General features: G+C 35.3%; 1 protein-coding gene across 5 annotated transcripts in view; it reads left to right on the top strand.

The window, feature by feature from the left end:
* The window catches only part of LOC145673565 (uncharacterized), a 70,802-nt gene that overhangs the window by 12,985 nt on the left and 35,589 nt on the right, over positions 1–22,228 (top strand). For 3 of the 5 annotated variants that reach the window (XM_081743394.1, XM_081743397.1, XM_081743395.1), the window contains exon 2: positions 20,857–21,356. In XM_081743394.1, the coding sequence (XP_081599520.1) occupies positions 20,932–21,356 (425 nt within the window). In that variant the 5' untranslated portion in view covers positions 20,857–20,931. Of the gene's footprint in view, positions 1–3,605; positions 3,660–20,856; positions 21,357–22,228 lie in introns of those variants that run through there. The other 2 variants (XM_081743396.1, XM_081743398.1) reach the window with 2 other exon arrangements.

The raw sequence follows: 22,228 nt of genomic DNA, 5'->3' as shown, positions 1-22,228 counted from the left end.
GATATTTTTATTGAAATAGGCGACCATCAACGGAACAAAAATTTTCCAAGTAAAAATTTCCCTTTTTCGTGGAATCACCCATATATATATATATATATATATATATATATATATATATATATATATATATATATATATATATATAGAGGAACTGTACCAAAAGTGGGCCCCCATTTTGTTTGTTCCATATATCTAAGAAAGTATCAATCAGAAAAAAATGCTATTCAGGCTGAAAATAATATGATATGTAATTGTTTTGCTTGTTTCTTCCCATCACAATCAAGGCAAAAATGGGTTGAGAAAAAATGGATTTTCATATGGACTGCATTTTCGGCATTCGAAAAAACTGTTCCAAAACCGGGCCCCTTTAAATTTAGATAAATTACCCAAAGCGAAAACCTGTATTACTTTAAATGAGTTACGTATTTAAGCTAAAAACAACATCCTAAACACTGAGGATTGAAATAAAATGAAATATGAATGTTTAAAAGACTTTATTGGAAGAAATTGAAACAAAGTAAAGAACACAAGTAAAGTAAAGAACACATTAAAATTGAACTTAAAACTTAAATATTCCACATTCTAGTGACCAAAATGCAATCTGAAAATATTTTTCTTAACTCCAGCACAACCTTTCAAATAGATTAAACTTATAAACTGAAAATGTCTAAACTTAAATATTCCAAATTTTACTGGCGGAAATAGCAAATCAAAATGTCTTTTTTTTTTCTTTTTTAAACTCCAGAACAATCTTTCATATAGACTAAACTTGAAGACTGAAACTTTCAAAACTGAAATATTCAATATTCTACTGGTAGAAATAAGAAATCTATACATCTCTCTTTCTCCAACCTACTTATCCTAAAAAAAATCCTCAAACTTCAGAACAAAATCTTCCAAATTAAACGTGATAAAAGAAATGTTTCACAAAGTTAAGATTGCTAATACTGCCAAAAGTCACAAATATAAATGACTTTGCCAGTCTCCTCACAATCTACATGGGCCCACTAAGAGCACATGACACAATGGACCCACAGTTCAACTCTCGTATAACTGGAAAAATTTTCAGTGCAGAACATGCATGTGGCATCGTCATCCGTGGACGATGTTTTCCCAGGTGGAACGTTTAAAGTTGAGAATATTGTTGATGCTTCCTTATATCAGAGATTGAGCCACAATCAGAATCGTCTTCCTTGGCTCTTCTTTTCACCTTCAGCTGTCTTTTACTTTCCTGGATCATAGGATCTTGATAATGACTTAACGCTGCCATGCCCTCGACCACGATATTGTGTTATTAGTTTCAGCTTTGTTTTGGGCATTTTGGTCCTCTTGAAAATTGTAGATAAATTGCACGAATTATGAGAATTTGGTATGAAACATATCTTTTACTTTTGCACAACATAGTAGGGGCTCGCTTTAGGATTGACAAGGGGGCCCACTTTACGACCATACATGTTTTTACTTTCGCTGCAAATAACTTGTCAATCCTACGTCTAAATTACTAGCTAATTACATACAACATACCTCTTATCATTAAGATTAAATAAATAAATAGTTGGTTCACTTATCTCTTAACTAACTATGGAAAACAATGCTTGCTCGTCGGAGCTTCAAAACTTTCCACTGCATGCAAACTCGTCAGATGTTGATTGCAGAACAAAGGATTAACTGATCAACACAGGAACTAGCGCTGCATGCAACAGTAACGTTAAACTACAATTCAGCTTATTTCTAGCATTCTACGCCAATACCCGGAGCAGCAATTGAGGGAGCCCGCTTTATGGCCCAGGGCCCGGGTTTGGTACAGTTCCTCTACGTTTTACGTGTAAATATTTGGTCCAGTCAAAGAAAAAAAAAGCAGCAATGAAAAACACACAAGCGAACCTAACTGAAAACTCACAACAAATTTACACGAAGGCCATGTTACCGGGTCAGGCATAGTAATGGGGAGTGGGAACATTCCCGGTGGGAAGAAATTTAAAAAATGGGAATATTCCAGGGTTTTTTCCTTGGATTATAAATTCCCGGGAAGGAATTTATTTCCCTTTGTTTAATTTATCTTCGAAATTATAAGAACCATATGACAAAATACTTTATTTTAAATATATTATGATTCACTTCTAGGTTTTAAAGAATTTGGAGGTTAAAAACTTAAAAATTCTTTGACTACTTTATATAACTAAATATGATTTTTTAAGTTCCATTTCCATTTGCACTAAAAAGTAAGGTAATTGTAATAATACTAATATTGGGAAGCCAAAACTCGACATAAGTTGGCAAATTAAAGACTTTTCCGCACAAAGTAAACTCTTGCCCGGTTAACACTGAAAGTTTGTTAGTCCAGCTACACCTCGGGCGAGCCTAAGATTAAAAAAAAAAGAGTTATGCTGCGAAGCTCAGTTCTCCTCTGATAATCTTTAAACATCGCACGCAGCAATCACAATAATAAAATACATGCCACATACAACAAAGGAAAGAAATATGCATAAAGTTATTGAGTAAAAATGTACCAGGAAATAAAAAAAATAATAAATACAGCAGATTAGAAATACAGTGTTTTTTAGTTTGCTTTTGTTTTTGAGATAAGATGTTAATAATAAAGGAGGAATAGTAAAGCTACGCAGGGAGCACATACGTGAGAGTGCACATTTACTATAAGAGCACCCATAGAATCAAATCATATATGCAGTAATTTTTTTGCTACGAAATCGTCTGGTAGTAATTCCGAGAATGATATTGTATAAAATAAATTACATTTTCAGTTGCAGGTTAACTTTAGGAGAATACAAGTTCAATAACTATGGCATTACAACTGTATCGCCGAACCTCACGAAAAACGAAGAAAGAAATAGGAATATTATATAGTTTCTCACCCAAAATACTAGGTTGTGACCTTGGCTCACTTGGTAGTGATGATGTTTCAAGTATGGACGTATGGTGTAAAAGGAAAGCCTAGTGCATAAAATGCGAACCAACTTTTGCTTGCTGCCAGTAAAAAGCACGTATACTCTCTAGCTGTGATGGGAATAGTGCAGCATGGGATCCCGAGCGATAACATTTGATTGTGTCAGCGGCGGTGGGTATACGTATAAACGGAGATAGTAGAAAAACACTTAATATGTCATAAAATGCTTGGTTTATGTAGGTCGATTACTTTCGTTTCCATACTTACGACAACCTTTCGCGTGTTTAGTAGAGCATACTGTTCATACAATTTCAATAACAGACACACATTATTTTTGTACAACTCGAAAATACTTAATCACTGTATGTGACAATGTTGTCATTTAGGGAACATTTCCACACTGCCTTTCTGACAAATCACAAGTGTACTTCTACGCCAAAAGTCCCTTCCACCTCAACGTATAGTGCTGCATGCAACATCAGAAACAACTCAAACTAACAAGTATTTTCTTAAATTCAAGTATTCCGTTTATCTGACTTTCATTTACTTTCATTAAAAACGAAACTAAATTCTCCAATATGTCTTTTAAACCATCTAAAATTGTTCCGGCGATACAGTTGTTAACCCATACCTATAAACACAACAGTTCCTTTACAAATTTTGATTCAAATATCTTAAAACTGTTATATGACTTTTACAGCGTTCCTATCAACCAGCACACGTGTGTCCATAGAGAAGAGGCGCGTTAGCGATGGTGAGTATGCGCCTCTGTGAAGGCGTGGTCAAAATAGACTTTTGTTACCGTCTCCTTTAGTCTTGCCGGCAAGGCGTGGGACGTAAAACTCAAAGATATATAAGATATTACTAATTTGTTAAACGTGGCCACTTCCATCTAGTTTGCACTACAATTGGAACTAATGAACCTTTTCTATTTTTACAGGTGAGCTAGATAATTTCTCTTATTATTGCTGTCCCTTCCTAACTTGGTACAATTTAGATTCAACCCTGAAGGTAGAAACAGCACCTCCGAAAAGAAATTGAAAGTACCTTTATTCTTGACAGTCCACACGTGCTTCTTCTGTTACGCTGTACATAGTGTTCACATTTGCTGTGTGAATTCTTCAGTATTACCTTTCTGGTGTGTCGCCTCAGTGGATCAACTTTCTGCAATATTTTTTTAAAAGAAAAACACAGATTTTTTACAAGGGTGGCTAGAATATTTATTATAAAAAATAAACTAGAAAAATAACGGTTTCGGAAGTATAGAAATTCCTCCCTCAGACTACACACTACAACTGAAATCAGAAATAAAATTATATACAATAAAGTATACAATGCTTGTACTACATAAAACTTTACAGTTGCTGCTTCTAATTCTACAGGTAATTCCTTCCTCAAACACGAGAATGTATTTTTCTACATTTAAAATAATCACTCAGGTATATTTATTGACTGTGATTACATTATTTATATCTCCACTATGCCTCTCTCTCGGAATAGACGATGGGGGTGAATAGTTTTTTCTTCACGAATACCCATAGACACAGACCAGCAGACCCTACATCCAATCATCCAACTTTCTTAAAGCACTGTTTTGGAAAACTGCTGTCATGCTTGTCACTGAGCTATGTGCAACACAATCCATAATCTTCATTCGGGAATCCCCTACTGTCTAAAATGAAGAGGAAAGATTTTTAAAAAATAAAATTAACATTTTGTGTACAAAAATAATATAATACACAAAACTTCATTTGTTTTTTAAATATTAGAAAATTTATTCTACTTTGCATTACATCACTTGAGATTTGTTCAGCAAATTATTCAGGCAATTTTTGGCCGTTTATGAATGTTTATTCTACTACTACACTGCTCACTAGAACACGGCTATGGGGGGCATGACGGCAGAGCGGAAGAGCACTTACCTCTGGTGCGTAGCGTTCCTGGTTCCATCCCTTGACTAAGTGAGTTTGTGGTGGACAACTTTTTGTCCGTAGGTTTTCTCGGTGTTCTCATTCTTCCATCATCATTCACTTGTTTTAATCATCGTCTCCCTTAGCCTAACGAGCATAATCGCAGGACAGATTCAATTTCATGAGTCTCAAGACTTTATACTCAACGATTTAATTGCATGGATCGAAGTTATAGGCTTCATTTATTCGTAGAAACCCACGCTTCAATATCAGATCTTTTTAAACAGGAAATCTTTAGGTGATTCCACACTTTATGAAAATGTTTTTGATCATGCTGTAAACAGAATCTAATGAAACATTGTTACGTAAACCAGACATGTGTTCCGCATGTAGAAGTAGACACAAACTTTTGTATTTACAATAATTTTGAAATAACAAAAAGGGAACATTTCTGTCAGTGACACTGGTAGTGGAGGATAAGGAACAAACTTATAACGACAGACGTAGCATTTACATTTGTTTTTCAGTTTCTTATATAATAATAATAATTTTATTGTCGTTATGTTATACATAGCAATATACAACGTCAAAATGTGATACAGTATTCTTACGTAAGTATAAATGAACAATAATCTATAACTAAATTAATGATGAAATGACATTACAAAATAAATGACAATAACAATATGCATCTTAAATACTAGCTCAACATGAGAACACAAAATACGTTACTTTTGTATTGATCAATTAAAATAGTTTTTTAAAGAATAAAAGTCGTTGCAACTAACCAGTTATATAACTTACCTTTAAATCTATCCGCATGTTCATTTTTTAATGTTGAAGTTAACTTGTTATACAGTTTAATTAAAATTGTCTCATAACTATTTACAGATTTAGACAGTCGTTGATATGGGACATGGAAAATTGCTTCTCAGTATTTTCCGAATGGCTATCTTGCCTGAGTTGTAAATTTTTGTGATTACTCATAAATAGAGGAGTACTGTGTAAATGTATAGATTAATTATTGTCATAATTTTACAGGGTGGCCACTCACCTGGAAAACCGGAAAAAGTCAGGGAAATTTTCAATTCTGGAAAAGTCAGGGAATTTTGATGAGAAACTGGGAATTTTTACTCGGGGGAAAATTTACGTTCTGCTGTATTCCTAGCCATTTAGCCGGTTTATTTATATACAAAATAGCTTTGGTCCCTGGGGGCTTCGCCCCCAGATCTCTCCTTCGTTCCAAGTTTTGTTTATCTAGCTCTGCTGGTTTGGGCTGCGCATACTTTCTTCATATTCTTTTGTCATTTAGTGCTGCCTATGAATTGAGCTGGAGCGAAATCAGGGCCATTTTGTAATTAACACACTTGTTTTATTCGATGGCTGCTCGATTTCCAGAATTCGCTCGGGGCTGCGCCCCTGCATTCCGTTTTGGTAGTCACGTGATTAATATAAGGGCTGAACGGTAGTTGAGTATTTCTGCCGGAAGAGTTTCGAATGTGTGTCGAATTCTACAAATTGTATGGAATTTTGGTTAATGTGTGTATTTCTATGTGGAACCAAAAACTGTGTGGATTCCACATGCATTTGTACTCAGTGGCGGCAGTACTTTTTGCGACACAATTAATTGGCTATGCTTTTTACAGATATTTGACTTTTTGACCACCAATTTGAAGTAATGGCATTCCTCTCCCCCTAGTTTTTAACACCCAATACTGTTACTGCATGTACTACTGTTCTAAAAAAAAAGCTACAAACAAAATTTTCTGATTTCTTAAAAGCACATTTTATTAGTGCTCATTTACTTCAGTTCCGTTGTTTTGTTACACAATATTTCCTATCTATGTCGATCTGTTCCCCGGTTGCAAAACCACCGTTCGCCACTACTGGGACGACAAAACCTTTGGGACCCGGGCCTACCTAAGTTGTTAAAGCCGGCTTTCTAGACAGAAATCCGCTACTTCTTAATACAGGTAGCTCCATAATTGTCGTCTCCATACTCTCTGGGCCAACACCAAAACTTTTGAGTGTCCACAGGAAATCGAACCCGGGACTACGTGCATCGTACGCACACGTGCTAACCATCCGGTTCAGTATATATATATATATATATATATGTACGTTAGCTACGCCGCATCGATGTGTGCTTGTGTGTAATTGTGTGGTATTTAAACGTGCTACGCGTGTATTTTGGGCCTTGTGATCCAGCAGCTGGATTTAAGAGGTTGAAGATTAAGGAGATAAGTAAAGATAGATTATGCATATGCAGTTATTAAAAAAATATATGAAGCATTAACAGTTATTTCAGAATATATACGAATCACTATTGTGCTGTTTTATGTTTCCGTGTGAGAGGGGGATTACACGTCGTGTGGCTTGTAATTTTGGCTTGTAACAACAGTCAAATTATAAATTTATCTATTTTTATTTATCTTTTATTTTTATTTATTTATTTATTTATTATTTATTTATTTTTTGTTTGTGTTTAGCTTTGTGAGTACTTTGAATTGTTAGTAATGAAAAGACGTAACTTTATAGAGCCATAGAGGTGTGCCTACTGAATTTTTGTGATACACTGTTTGCAATAATGATGTAGATAGGACTAACTATTCTTTCATGTAGGCCTGTGTGACCATTAAAGACGGTACCTTTTAGTTACGTGGAAGGGGGTTGGGTATTAATAAAATACATAATTCCTACGATATTTATGACCATGGGCGTCCACAGAGGAGGTCGAAGTGTCAATCGACCACTGTGGAAATTTGCATAGGTTAATAATAATTTCTATAACATGAAGTTAAATTTTCAAATTAAAAGTTTATACTTATTAAGGAAGCTTGTATTTTTCACCCTCGCTGCGAAATTTTCTGTGGACGCCTTTGTTCGTGACTGATGTATAGTACTGTTCAATTACAACATAGTGAAATATATGCTGAGCTAATGATGACGGGTTCGTAGCATGGACATTTTATATTTCCATGAAAAATAGTCAAAGGTTCACAGAATACGTATGCAAAATTTCAATATGATACCTTGAAAACTAAGGTTGCAAAAAATTCGTGAAAATTTCCTAAAGAAAAAAATGCGATTTTACGCTTCCGCGCCCCCTCCCCCCGTTTTGTGCCGCCATGTTGACGGTCTGCAAAAAACCCGTGTGAGCAGTGTTGAATTTAGAAACTTTCCTCCGTGGAGGGGGAGGATAATGCTGGATGGATATGTTGGACAAAATCATACCACAATTAATATCTTGTGAATTTTCTCATGTGTCTTCGGGGGGAGGAATTTTTTATCTCCGGGGGAAATGTCCCCCGGGGCACCCCTGAATTCAACACTGCATGTGGAATGATGTTTGCTCATTCTGTGAATGGACAATAAGAAAAACCAGCTTATCGCTCGTGTGTGAGCTGTATAAGAAATGAAATGAAATCTTTGAGTTTTACGTCCCATGGTTATGCCCGTTAGGCTAAAGGAGACGGTGATGATGCCTTAAAATGGTGGAATGAAGAAAGTGGGAGGAAACGGGAGAACCCCGAGAAAACCCACGAGCACGGTGTTTGTCCACCACAAAGTTCACTTGGCGGGGGCTGGGATCGAACCCGGGACCGCAAGCACCAGAGATGAACGCTCTACCACTGAGCCACCGCGCCCCCCGAGCTGTATAAGAGTTAAAAGAACACTATGAAATAAAAGCATACTAACAATTTGTAAAGGCCTGTACGTCAGTACAATAGACCTAATTTCAAATATAAAATATATTTATTTTAAACGATTTCGGTCTAAATTCAGCATATCGCACATAACTACTCATTTCTAATTCAATATGGTTATATTTTAATTCATTTTACATTATAAAACAATATTTAACTGAAAGTTTCAATTTACTGTTTTCAAGAATGGAATTATTGCTTGCCAACAATATATGTTGTTAGATCAAAGAAATGCCGAAATTAATAACCAATCAAAAACAAGTTCTTTGTCTGCTGTATTTTTGTGACATTCATTTGTGACGTCAAAGAACGATAGCATAATCTTGTAGTGCAATATCACAGAGGTTGCTAATAAGCACAGCTGGTGAAGGTATTGTATATTTGTTGTTAAATCCGGAGAAATATTTGATTGCAAATTAACGCATAATAAGCAGATAATGAGTAGAACAGTTTCTTGATTTGAATTTTGCAATTTTAAACCGATTTTAATAAATTCTGTAATTTTTTTCCCCAAGAAAATAACTTTAAGAATTATTGACTAATTTTTATGAACATATATTTGTTTAAAAAAGAAATGAAAATTTCAATTAAGGGAGTTGAGGATTGTCGCAGGGTGCGGGCTCCACCTCCGTTGGCCATTTCCTAGCTATGAGCCTGGATCAAAATACCATGTTTTTGAGTAATTGTTTTTCTTAACACATGGACTTATTTGCCGTATAACTCACATGATTTGTGTTTAATAATGGTTTACGAGTTTGTAGGGCCGGCGACAAGGGAGGAGGAATAGGGGACAAATGCCCGGGGGCCTGCAATCACAAAAGAGTAATTAAAAACAATAATTTTACTGGGATTTAAGGGTTCGTGTCCCTGAGTTGCCCAAGGTTACTGTCGTGGTGTGTGAATTTATTGTGTATACCTTATGTATGATTAACGTGTCAGTTTTTGTTAATGCGCGTAACCACCCGTAGGAGTGATAAAATATACACTGGTAATTTTTGTAAATTTTTCCAATGTCAATGATTTGTAAATATTATGTAAAACGACATTTCTGCGGTGGGTTGGATTTATTTTCTGCAATTTTGAGCCGTTTGTCGACCTTTTCGCGCATTGTTCATATTCGTATTTGAGTTTCCGTTACATTCGATTTTCCGATCCTAAATTCTAGTACAGATTTGTTTTGGTCTGAGAAAATGAGCATGCATATTGATTGTAACATTGCGTAAATGTTGATTCGTTCTATATAAATTATTCGCTTCTAAATATGTAAAGGTAATAACGGATGGCTGATTCATGGGCGTCGATTAAGGGGGGCAGTTGCCCCCACTTTTTTGAAATTACCCATTAATGCATATAGTTTCCTTTGAAGATTTAAAGTTTTTGTATGTATTAACGGTTCATAGAATAAAAATGGTGCCACAAAATATTTGCCATTCCGTGAGTACGTATTTGTCTTCCCGTGCAGTTAAGAAAGCTACAGAATTGCGTTTTAATTGCCACGAAAAATGGCTCAAAAATTAACCTATTAGCACGCCACAATTCGAGTGTACTTTCATTTCTTCTTACAAGGGCTCGATATGTTAGTCAACCGCTTTGGAACTAATTGAGATAAAATTTCGTTAAAATAAATAAATAAATAAGGTCCTTCACAAGCAGTGTTTCTTTCAAAAACAATGTTCCGGGGGCACACTTAGTATTCCGGAAGGGCACTGCAGGTACTATTCTGTTTATTATTATATGATAGACTGTTGTTTTGGTCTCCTTCGGAGGGAACTCTCAGAGCTTCAGGGGGCAGTGCTCCCCAAAAAACATGTCTGGAAGAAACATTGTTCACAAGTTATTCTTTAATTGCACAAAAATCGACAGTTCCTAAAATGTCTTTTCTTCTTTCTACTAGTAGGGGATATTTTGATTTGATTTTTTTTAGTTTAACATTCCGTTCAGCAGTGAGGCTATATGAGACATGGACCTACTGATTAACGTGGAATACGAACCACATGAGCTCCCGCCAGGGTTCGAACCCGGGTCTTCCACGTCAAAGACGCGGCATTGTTTTGCACTGTAATATACGAGTTTAGGGCAGTAGCGTATATTGTGGGCTATCAAAGCTATCACTGAAACCCATATCTAAAGTGAACTAGACAGTTGCTAATGCTAATTCTTCGAAATGTGTAATAAAACAACTACAGAAAAGACTGTACCGTTAGTGAAGTTAACATTTAATCAACTAGCCTTATTGTCCGGATCTGCTAGGTCTAGTAATAACCCAAGTCACAATCCCAGCATACGCCACTGGTTTAAAGGTACAATTTTGTATATACAATTAAATTTAGTGATTTCAACATAATTATAGGTTTTAGAATTATTTTACATAACTGAAGTTGGGAGTGATTCTAAGTATTGTTGAGATTTGATGTATTCCAAGAAAGTGAAAATTGTACCTAATGGCAACGAACATTTCTCGGGAAGCTGCAAAAGTATTTCTTTAAATGTCGCAGCATAAGCTTGTAGTATTTACTGTCTTTCTAACAGTAATAACATACAATAGCATGCATGGAATTAAAAATATAAGTTGTTAATTAATTCCCAGTTTCAAAATAACTTTTGCAAAGCAAGCCTCATCTACATATTTAATGCGCGTGTCTGTCTGTCTATCTGTACCCAAAATATTCACAGACTAAAAGCTAAAGGGGCTACGGGTACCAAATTTTGACGCATTCGCAATTTGCATTATCACGATTCCGGCGAACGGCCTGTATTTAATTTTATCTGCGTTTACTTCTAACCCCATTTCCCTGCAAGCGTTTAATAAAATCTCTGCATTTCGTTCTATTGTTCCTTTATCTTCCCCTATCAGATTTACATCATAGGCATGTGCCATAAGCTGGTGAACACCTTTTAGCTCTAGGAGCTAGTTGTTATCCTTTAATTTCCGTATAGCATACTCCTTGACAAAGTTGAATAATAATTGCGACAAAGCGTCTCCTTGCTTCAGGCTATTCTCAACGTGAAAGCTTGCGGACAAGTATTTTCCTGCGCGGACTTTGCTTTGGGATTCGCTTAAACACATCTTAATAATCTAACTAACTTTTTCGGTATACCAAATTCAGTAACATCGTTGAGCAATGAGAAACAACAGACAGTGTACTTATTTTATTGATGTTGTTATATATATTAATTTCTGATGTGAATGAATTGTACACTCATATTCATATTATTATTATTATTCGTTTCAGTCTGCGTCTCAATCATGTCTAAAAAAGCTACTTTTTCGAACGACTGGCTGTCCAACCCAAATTTCTTATTGTGGCTTTCTGTTCTGAAGGACAACAGGAATGCTGCATTCTGTAAGATTTTTAGAAATATTTTTAGCCTCAGCAACATGGGGAAACGGGCTATTATTAGCCACATGGAAGGCAAAAAGCACACTGCAGCTGTGAAGAACTCTCTAGTAACTCGGCCGATAACAACTTTTTTTCAGCAAAAGAATGCAGTTGAATGTAGTGGTCAGAATCCAGACAACAGACAGTGTACTGCTGAAGAATTGGTTGTAAGTAAAGAGATGCTGGTGGCTTCCGAAGAATTTATTAAAAATAAACATGCTAATGTTATGAAGTCGTTTCTAGTGTCTGAGTCAGTAACTAAAGCTGAAGTTCTGTGGTGTTTGCAAGCAGTAATCGAACACTTGTCATTCCGATCTGCTTCCCGACTGGCAACAAATTTCAAGCTCATGTTCCCTGATAGCGAAATTTGTAGTAAGATGCAATTACAACGTACCAAGTTAGCTTATACTATCGTTCATGGTCTTGGACGACTTTTTAAAGGTGATCTTCTCAAAGAAATAGAAGCTTGCAAGCATTATGTTATTGGGTTTGATGAAAGCCTTAACAAAGTCTCTCAAAAGCAGCAAATGGACCTTACGATTCGGTTTTGGGACAATGAAAGAAACCAAGTGTCAGCAAGATATTTAAATTCAGTGTTCCTCCGACATTCAACGTTAGCAGACATTCAAGTTAGTTTCAAGAATGGTATCTTAGGTTTGGATCTCAAAAAAAGTGTTCAAGTTTCGATGGATGGCCCACATGTTAGCTTCAAATTTTGAAGTGACCTGCAGAAGGATCTTGCAAGTTCACCTTCAGATCCAATTCTTCTTGGTGTTGAAAGTTGTGGCCTGCATACTATGAATTGTGCTTTTAAAGCTGCCATAAAAGCAACAGGTTTGAAATTAGAAGAATTCCTAAGGGCATCTTATAATTTATTCAGAGACGTTCCAGCTCGTCGTGCAGATTACGTAAGATGCAAAGGATCTTCTGTGTTTCCGAAAAAAATTTGCAGGATTAGATGGACAGAAAATTCAGACGTTGCTTCCCGGGCGATGGAAATATTACCGAACGTAAAGAAATACGTACAGTGGGCTGTTGATGAGAAGAAAGTACCACAGTGCAAAAGCTTTGATAATGTAAGACATTTCACAAATGATAACCTGCTTGGTGCAAAACTTGGTTTTTTCACAACATTAGCAAAAACTGTTGAACCTTTCCTGCGTGAATTTCAGGGAGAAGCTCCATTAGCTCCTTTCGTTTACAACTCGCTCCAGGCCATAGTATTGTCTGTTGCAGGTCGTTTTGTGAAATATAGTGTTTTGGAAGGCCGGCCATTGGTTAAGATTTATTTCAATAATAGCGAAAACTTAAAGCCAGCCAAGTTTGTAAACATTGTGTACACATCAAAGGATGCTATACGAAAAGCCATTACCATATCGGATAGACAGACTCTTGAATTTCGACAAGACGGCGCGCAGGATGTCAGAAATTCATACTGAAAATAATGGACAGGTCACCTTTAAAATTCAACCTGACAAGAGCAATTTCTTTCCTGGATCCAAGTGTGTTTGTTATGGATGACACTGTAGCTGCAAAGAGATTGTCCAATTGCCTAGAAATTGTAGTATCCAAGAATTGGATTTCAGGAACATTAGCTGATGAAATCCAAGGTGAATTTAATGTTTTTGCTTAAAATCCTCTAGTATTGGAAGCAATGAGGACTTATGACAGGAAAAGTAAGAGATTAGATGACCATTGGATGGAGATGCTGCATTTGGGAACATGCTCAATACATATGACTGATTTTGTAAAATTTCTCTTCATTTTATCTCATGGAAATGCTAGTGTGGAGAGGGGATTTTCAATCAACAAAGAATGTTTAATTGAAAATCAAAGCGAGTTGAGTCTAATTGCACTCAGGCAGGTACATGATAAAATTTCAGCTGTGGGTAGTATTGATAAGTTTCCAATTACAAAGAGGGTTGTCCATGTTGCCTGCAATGCTCATGGAGTATATGTTGACTCTCTGAGGAATCGAGAAGAGGAAGAGAAGAAACAGAAACAGAGAAAAGTCATTAAGGATAAAGTTATTGTACTCGAGGCGAAGAAAATGAAGTTGTTGAATGATGTCAAGGAGAAACTGTCTGCAATTGATGATAAGATTATTGGTTTGAGGTCTTAAAACATTTAAGTGGATGTGGTCTTAACTTCAGTTTGATTTTAGTGAACTGCAAGTATGTGATTTGAGGTTTTAAAACATTTCAGTAAAGTAGTGTTCGTTCCAGTAATTTGTGTTTTAGTAGTGGACTGTAAGTGTGTGTACTTTTGTGACTAGTATTAAGCTTAAGGTTGGAAAGCGATAGGGATAGACATTCCTCTTCTCGTTCTGTGCAGCAGTTGGTTACAGTGGAGTGGAAACACACAGGAGAATTGAAAATTAGGCAAGTAAGTGATTAAAATTAGACTATTTATCTTTGCTAGTGTTTTTTGTGATTCTTTTTTTAATAATGAGCCTCTGGTCCACATTGCGTTTCACTTGTAGCTTCTGTTGAAACTTTGAAAAACAATGATATACCAATTTTAGATCTCTAGAAATTTTCTGGAAAACTGGGAAAATTTCTGGAAAAGTCAGGGAAGTTTGAAATTCCAAATGAGTGGCCACCCTGTTTTAACATTGATAAACCAATGAGCTAATTTGTTTGCGTTTAAAGTAATTCTAATGGCTTTTTTCTGTATTAGAAGAATGCTATTTACATGGTAATCGTTGCAGCAAAATAATATACCATATAAAATTATACTCTGAAAGAAAGCAAAGTAAGCTGATCTGACATACTTATCGGGATATTTTAGTTGTTTTAACTGATATATTACCGTTAAGTCTCCCAGAAACATAATTAATATTCTGCTCCCACAATAACTTCTTAGTGCAAATACCTAGAAACTTTACATATGTTGAGTTATCATCAAGAGGTACTGCTTTTAGACTTAATGTCTTATGCCGAGTTTTATCCTTATTAAGTAAAGAACCGTTAGCCTTAAATCAAATCACAATCTGATCCCATGTATTTTCAGTTATAGCATTAGGTACACTAATATCAGGACTAGTATTTAGGAAGGTGATATCGTCAGCATATAGTAAGGTAGATAATTTATCATTAATAAAAATAAAAGTGGCCCAAGTACTAAACTTTGGGGTACTTCGTACTCAACTGATGCAATATCAGATTTGTTGTAATTTACAAAGAAAATTTGTTTACGGCTTCCTAAGTTTGACTTGAATAATCTGAAACTTAAACCCTTGATACCGTAGCACGCTAATTTTTTAAAGAAGGATTGTGTGCTCAACACAATCAGAGGCTTTGTGTGAATCACATAATGTTGCCTGAACAAAATTCTTGTTTCCAAGGCCTCTAATAACCTTCTTTACTAACGAATCGATCGCTCCAACAGTAGATTTACACTTTACAAAACCAAACTGTGAATCACTAATTACGTTATGATTATCAAGATAATCACACAACTGTATATGTATCACAGTTTTAAGAATTTTCGAGAAGATTGCTACCAGAGAAATTGGTCGATTTTCGGGCCCTTTTTTATAGGCAGGCTACACTCGCTATAATTTTAAAACTGCGGGGAAGATTCCCTGTATCAGACATTGATTAATTCAATGAGTAAGCGTCAGAACAATATAACCAATAAGTTTTTAATTATATTAGTCGATAATTTTTAAACACCAATACTGTTTATAGACTTAAATTTATTTACAATGTTGAGAACTACTTGGGGAGAAATATTTCTGAACACAAAATTGTCCCGCATAAGATTTATAGATTGTTCCATTAGATTGACTGCCGTTACGTGAGGTTTCTCTATATTATTGTGCACCTCATATCTAGAGTTCACGAAATTATTACCAAAATCTTCTGGATGGGGGTAAGAGTACTCCCGATTACTCTTAACTATTGTTTCAATTACACTCCAAGCTTGTTTACACTTATTGACAGACGATTAAATTCTTGCCGAAGTTTACTGCTTTCTCGCTTCACTGACAGTTTGCTTATATGTTTTCCTAGCTTTTAGATAGGCTGATGTAGTCACTTCATTTTTGTCTGTGTTATATGTGTTTCAATGTAACACCACCTCACTCGACATTGAGTATAGTTCAGTGGTATAACAGCTGGAATTATTTTCTTTATGTGTTTTTTTAAGTAGACTGTGATTGACTGTACAAATTCTTTGTGGGATTAACATGTCAAAGTTATAAAGAAACAAATTCAAGAAGCGTTCAAAAAGTGCTTTAGAGGCATTGTAATTCGAAAGTAATTCAAACCAATTCGTGTTGCAGAGTGAATTCGTAATCTCAAATATTTTACCATCAGTGATTTGCCTAGAGATAGGTATTTTACATTGTGGACAAGGCATCAATCTATTTTCTTAATAGTGCATAAACCAATTCTATCCATACAGTCATGATCAGAAAATGAAAATGTGGATACATCACAAGGAGTTTGACATAAATTGAAATTTAAAAATCTGTTATCAAGAGAAGCTAGACCTCTTGTTGTCTTCACATTTGTAATACTACAATTAAATTGCCTTATCAGATTTTTTATTTCATCTATACTGTTCTTTGTTGATGTTAGAATTAGGATTACCACCACCGTCAAAATCAGAATTAGGATTACCACCTTTACCTATTTTAGAATTTCCGAAACTAAGACTACCCAAAAAGTTTAGCACTTCATCGAGTCTATCTAGAAAGACTATTGAATTACCGTTTGGGGATCTGTATAGTGATACAAAAACCAACTTAAAACAATTAATACCTATACCTGTGGCCTCAAAATCGATTTCAGTACATAGAAAATCAAAGTCTAATTTCTTACCCTTAAGTGAAAGTTAACTCTAACAAAAATTCAAGGGTTATGTAAATATTATAAGGGCATAATTACATTGTTTTTATTTTTACATTTTATAATCATTGCGGCTACGTGAATGAATAATTACTTCCAAGTGTGAAGCACATCTCTGCTTTATAACAACATTCCATGTGGCCAAGCACCAAAATAATTTTAATAAAGAGTGAATTGATCTAACGTCTCTCTACAGAAGCCTGATATTCAAACAGAGACCTTTATAGTTGACGAAACTCATAGAAACGTTTTAGTGAGCGGTATATTAGTAGAAAATGTATTGAAAAAAAATTAAGGGAAGACCTAAACCAGTTTGATGTTATGAATCTCAAGTCCTAAGATGCAATAATAGCATTTCCTCATTATCAGTAAATCAAAAGTAGTGAGCCTTTTGCACAAAAGATGATGTGAATATTCCAAATTTCAGATTATATGAGTCTCAGCGGCTAAAGCTTAAATTCATTCGTTAGCCGACAGCTGAAGCTAGTAGATGTAAAACGTATTGAGATTCTCGCATTCAGACACGATATTATGCTGTGAAAATGAGTGAGCTAGCCGCAAAGCTGCACTACATCTTTCGATTTTATTACAATTAAGATGTAAATACTGCGCAGGTCTACGATGAAATTATTGTTGTTTATTATCAAGATATGCTATAAAAACAGCCATAACACATTTCAGTCGCTTTCGTTCTAGAAATTTTGATGTTCACAGTGCTACTAGCGGTGAGCGACCAATGAGAGAAAGGGAATGATATTCTCTCAACGTCGCGGGAGAAGATCGGCATGTAAACAGTAATGATATCGCCAATGACCTAAAATCCACCCCCAAACAGTATTAAAACGTTTGAAAAATCTGGGTAGAAAAAGTGCTCGACACTTGGGTGGCATATGATCTGACTCAAAGTGATACATACGATTAAGTTTCCGTCTGAGAATCTTACTGAAGTTTAACAAATTGTAGCCATTTCTGAAGCGGTTGATCTAGAGCGATGAAAAGTAGATAACAAAATACACCAATGTACGGGAAAAATTGAAATCGAATGGAGCAGAAGTTGAAATTGAAAGAGCATCTTGCTCCACCAACTGCTGTTGCCAGGCAGACCTTATCAACAGAAAGGCTTTGATATACCACGCTAACATCATCAGACCTGATAAGTACTTGACAACCTGTCAAAAACTGAGAGAATTCGGATCAGAAGATATGACCCTAATAGCAGAGACAAGTTGGAATATGCTTGCTGTAAACTTGCATTCGAAGTTGGCAAGCTTCCATCCGGCTTGACTGGAATGCGTGCAAGCATGCCGTAAACTGGATTACTGTAATGAAGTTACGTGAGGGCAACCTTGCATTCAGTTCTATTTAAGCTTGACTCAAACGTTTTACGTTGGCGGGAAGACAATAGTCTATGAACGACCATTGATGTTATGTCGTTCTGTGAATGTTCTAAAGTATTGTTTGGAAGTACAGTAAAAGACAGATCGTCTGAAGTCACGCTTTAAGAGAGCAAGCGTAGAAAGCCAAAGGCAAACACGTGTTAACTGGCCGAAAACTTTCTTGCTACATGCGGATTTATCTACCGTATATCACGGACATGTCACTTTCAGACTATTGTTAGTTTCGGTATCTGACGAACCCCTTGGACGGTGTTAAGTTAGATTTAAAAAGAACTTTGTTTAGACTATGAGTCACAATTTTTACCAGGTACTACAGAAGCTCTGTAGACACAGGATTACGGTGTAACGGGAGAAATGACAAAAAGACATCGACTAAACTGGTGCAAACGTGGTGTCATAATGTTTTCTAATCACAAATCCCAACTCTAACCTACAAAGGCTCGATACTTTTAGTGAACCTGATACTTGCAAACCTGATACCTGATCTTCTTTGTCTGCATGCTTACTAACATATTTTGAATTCGGTGTCTAAAGCTACTGCATACACATTTTGCATATCAGTTGGATTACGTCAGTTGCCCTTCGGTTTGAATAGTGTTCCTTAACTTTTTAAAATAGCTCTTTACGTGTTTAGTAATATATGCTTGGATACGTATTAAATTTTTTAAAAAGACATTACATCAAACATTCTTAACACCTTGTTCTCACATAAGGTTTACAAGTGACAAACTTCTTCGCCAGTTTCAAACACGAGCAATCAGGAAAATATCAGTTGTTTCTTTATTAGGAAAACGGTCCGAACATCGTCAGTGTACATTATGAAAAGTTTGTATTTTAATGCCTTATTATATTAGTACACATTTTTACTTTACTACCTATGTCTGAATGATGAGATATTACCTAACCTACTGAATAGATAATGATAAAAATGTAGTGACTCTTCGTTTGGGCCTCAGGAGGACAGAGTGGCGCTGTTTGCTGACAAATCTTAAATTACACTTGAAAGTCACATCGGTTAAAATTACAGTTACATCGTTTGAGTTCAACTAAACAAATTTGCCTAATCCTCTGATTATGTATACTATACAATGATAGGTAAATTGGGTAAATTTTATTCTCTTAATCTAAACCGATAAGAATTTTATTTTTACTGTTGTAACTTCTCTCAAGGGCTGCCACTGTTTACAAGTCTTTTATTAATTATCTCCTAATACTTTCTTCGCGACTACCCATTAACTGCACACGGATTTATTATATACTTGCAAACTTGTTATATAAAAGAGACAAATGCAAAAGCACGCACCAACCTGTGCTAGGTGCCCACTAGAAGCTAGTATTTTTTTCTAGTTTTGATCAGAGCAAGGCGGGCATGAACTACCTGCTTAGCGCTGCGAGCTTAGGGAACATCAGTGAAGATCGATATGCGCATAAAGGTAAACAAATGTGAAAACCAAGGACCAAGTCGTGTTACGTGATCAATACACTATTGTTCATTTGTACAGGAGAATTTTTTTTTCTCCTATTAAGTAAGAAAGATAATCATTTAAGTCCTGAAAAAGCGGCATAATATGAGAGGGAGTTTAATTTTAAAAATTGGTTAGATAGAAAAATTAGATCTTTCACCCTTTTATTTTACCTTAATTTACAAAAGAAGTATAGTTTGTTGTTAACATATATGCCGATAGAACTGTTCACAGTTAACATTTTGTGATATTGATTTTGATCTTTTAAATATCGAAAAACATCATTATACCGCAAAACAAAAATACCATGAGAGCGGATATCTTATTATAAAATATTTCAGTCAAATATACCGTATGTTACTAGTGATACGTTTGATCTTCCGTAAGTTTAAGGTGCATATGCGCTTGTCTATCAAACATTAAGTAGGTACATTCCCCATTACCCCCTTATATATCTCTCTAGATGCTCTGCGGTTAGCCTGTGCGCCTTGTGTGCGAAAGATCGGTTCATTTCCAACGTTAGCCAGTAGGTCCTTGTTGCATATAACATTGGTACTAAAATCGATGTTAAACATTAGTACAACTAAACTATAAAAGCAAGAGCAGCAAATTAAAATACGGAGCAACGAACAAAAAATAAATTTAAGTAGAAATTGCTAGCGCTACATGTATTTTTGTAAAGACGAAAAGCTAGGAAGAACGAGTAAATGTTTCTTTAAAATATTGCACTCCGCCTTGGAAATGTTATCCCTTTTTAAGCGGAAAATTGATATAACATTGCTTTCTACATTTTATTTATGAAATTAAAATTAGTAATGTAGCAGAGGAAATCTTAGCTTTGGCGCTTTCTCTCCTTATACAACACTGAACGTACGTTGTGAACTTGTAACTTTATTCAAAAACAAAATACGAAGAATTCTACTTTGATAAAATGTACTTAGCTATATCAAAATTGCAATTTTGTAATATATTGCATGGATGTGTTTACAGTATGAGTATTTCAATATTTCGGTATGGTTCTGTATTTTTGGGATCCATTTATATCTGTATTTTAGTATCACAAGTAGGAAAATTTCGATATTTAAAATATTGGTTTCAATATCTTTTACATTCCTTGTCTAACGCCAAACCATTTCACCAACTAACTCAATTTCACAAGAAGTTGCACTTAACATTTTCTTCCCCAGGTCAGCTTTAAAATTTAGTTTAAACGAATTATTTTTTCTTATTGCTTTCAGATTTGTTTGTTTCGCTTGAACATGAAATGCTGAAGGTTTCAAATCTCTAATTTGAACACTTTTTCTGTTAGCAAAATGGCTTTACATTATTTCGATCTTGCTTGTAATAAAGTTGAAATCAAGACAGAAAATGCTCCTGTTAAAGTTGAAATGAAAGCACAGATCGAGTCATCTGAAGAATCTAATTATAAACTGTGTACTAGTAACACTAAGGATCTTAAAGATCCCCTAGCAATACGTTCAGATTGTAAGGAAGAAGAGAATGCGGCGGAAGGGGAGAACATCGCATCTTGGAAACTAACTTCGAAAGCAATTTGTTTGGTCAACTGTTCCTCAACAGCTGATATAAATGCCAAACGTTTTCACAATAATATAAATCCAATATCCACCGATCGTACACACAATACGGAAGAGTCTGCCACTATTGGAGGTGAAAAGGATAACGAAAAGGACGTTCAAGGAAATAATCGAGAAGCAGGTAGCAATGCTCAGACCCTCAGGTACGTATTTTATTTTATTTTTTTTTTAATATCTTGTATAAATATTTTTTCAACAGCTGCAATAATAGGATAAATATAACTTTATCGTTTACCTTAAACTTAGTTATTGGAATTGCAAATATTTGAACACATAAAGGAAAACAACTTAATGAGTAGCCATAAAGAAAGTATTCTAACGTACTGGTAAATTGATATTAACTTCTATCCTTGCTCCACCCTTGAGTGTTCGGATTATACTCACAAGCTTTTGAGTAATGTCAAGAGCGTTTCTTCTTATAAACAAATGGTTACACGTAATACGATCGCTCAGCATTAATTTAAACAAGATATAAGCAGCTGCCAAGTGCAAAGACTACTTAATAAAATTATTCTGAAATACTAAGTGCAATAGTAGGTTTGGCACCATATAATGGCGGGTCTCATCGTATGATTTAGCACCGGTTTTAGTAGCAGTAATATTTTTACACCGATATTTATGATATTATTGGACTGGATTCATTACCATGTACTTACTGTACATGTTTGTTAGTAGAAGATTTTTTTTCATCCCGCCAGAAAAATGATTGAAATTTCTTGAGGCCAAATATTTGAGCTGAAGCACGAAACTTCTCACTTCATAAGTATCACAATTCTTAATTACTCAGCACTTAGCGGTCAAACAAAAGTGAGGAAAAAAAGTTTTGTCTTTTTAGATAGGAAGTTCAAGGCAAAAATATGGTGATTTTGATCCCCAATTCAAAAAAAAAAAAAAGTCATAAGATGTATGACTGAGTTTGTGGAACTGGGTGCGAGAATGTTGATATCTACAGTAACAAGTAAGACAAAATAATTGGAAACGTCTCTGTGGAAGACACTCACCGTGTTCCCCGTTA

Source organism: Thermobia domestica, chromosome 16 (assembly GCF_964235325.1).
Source record: "Thermobia domestica chromosome 16, izTheDome1.hap1.1, whole genome shotgun sequence".
Taxonomy (NCBI): domain Eukaryota; kingdom Metazoa; phylum Arthropoda; class Insecta; order Zygentoma; family Lepismatidae; genus Thermobia; species Thermobia domestica.
This window is presented reverse-complemented; position numbering and strand designations above follow the sequence as displayed.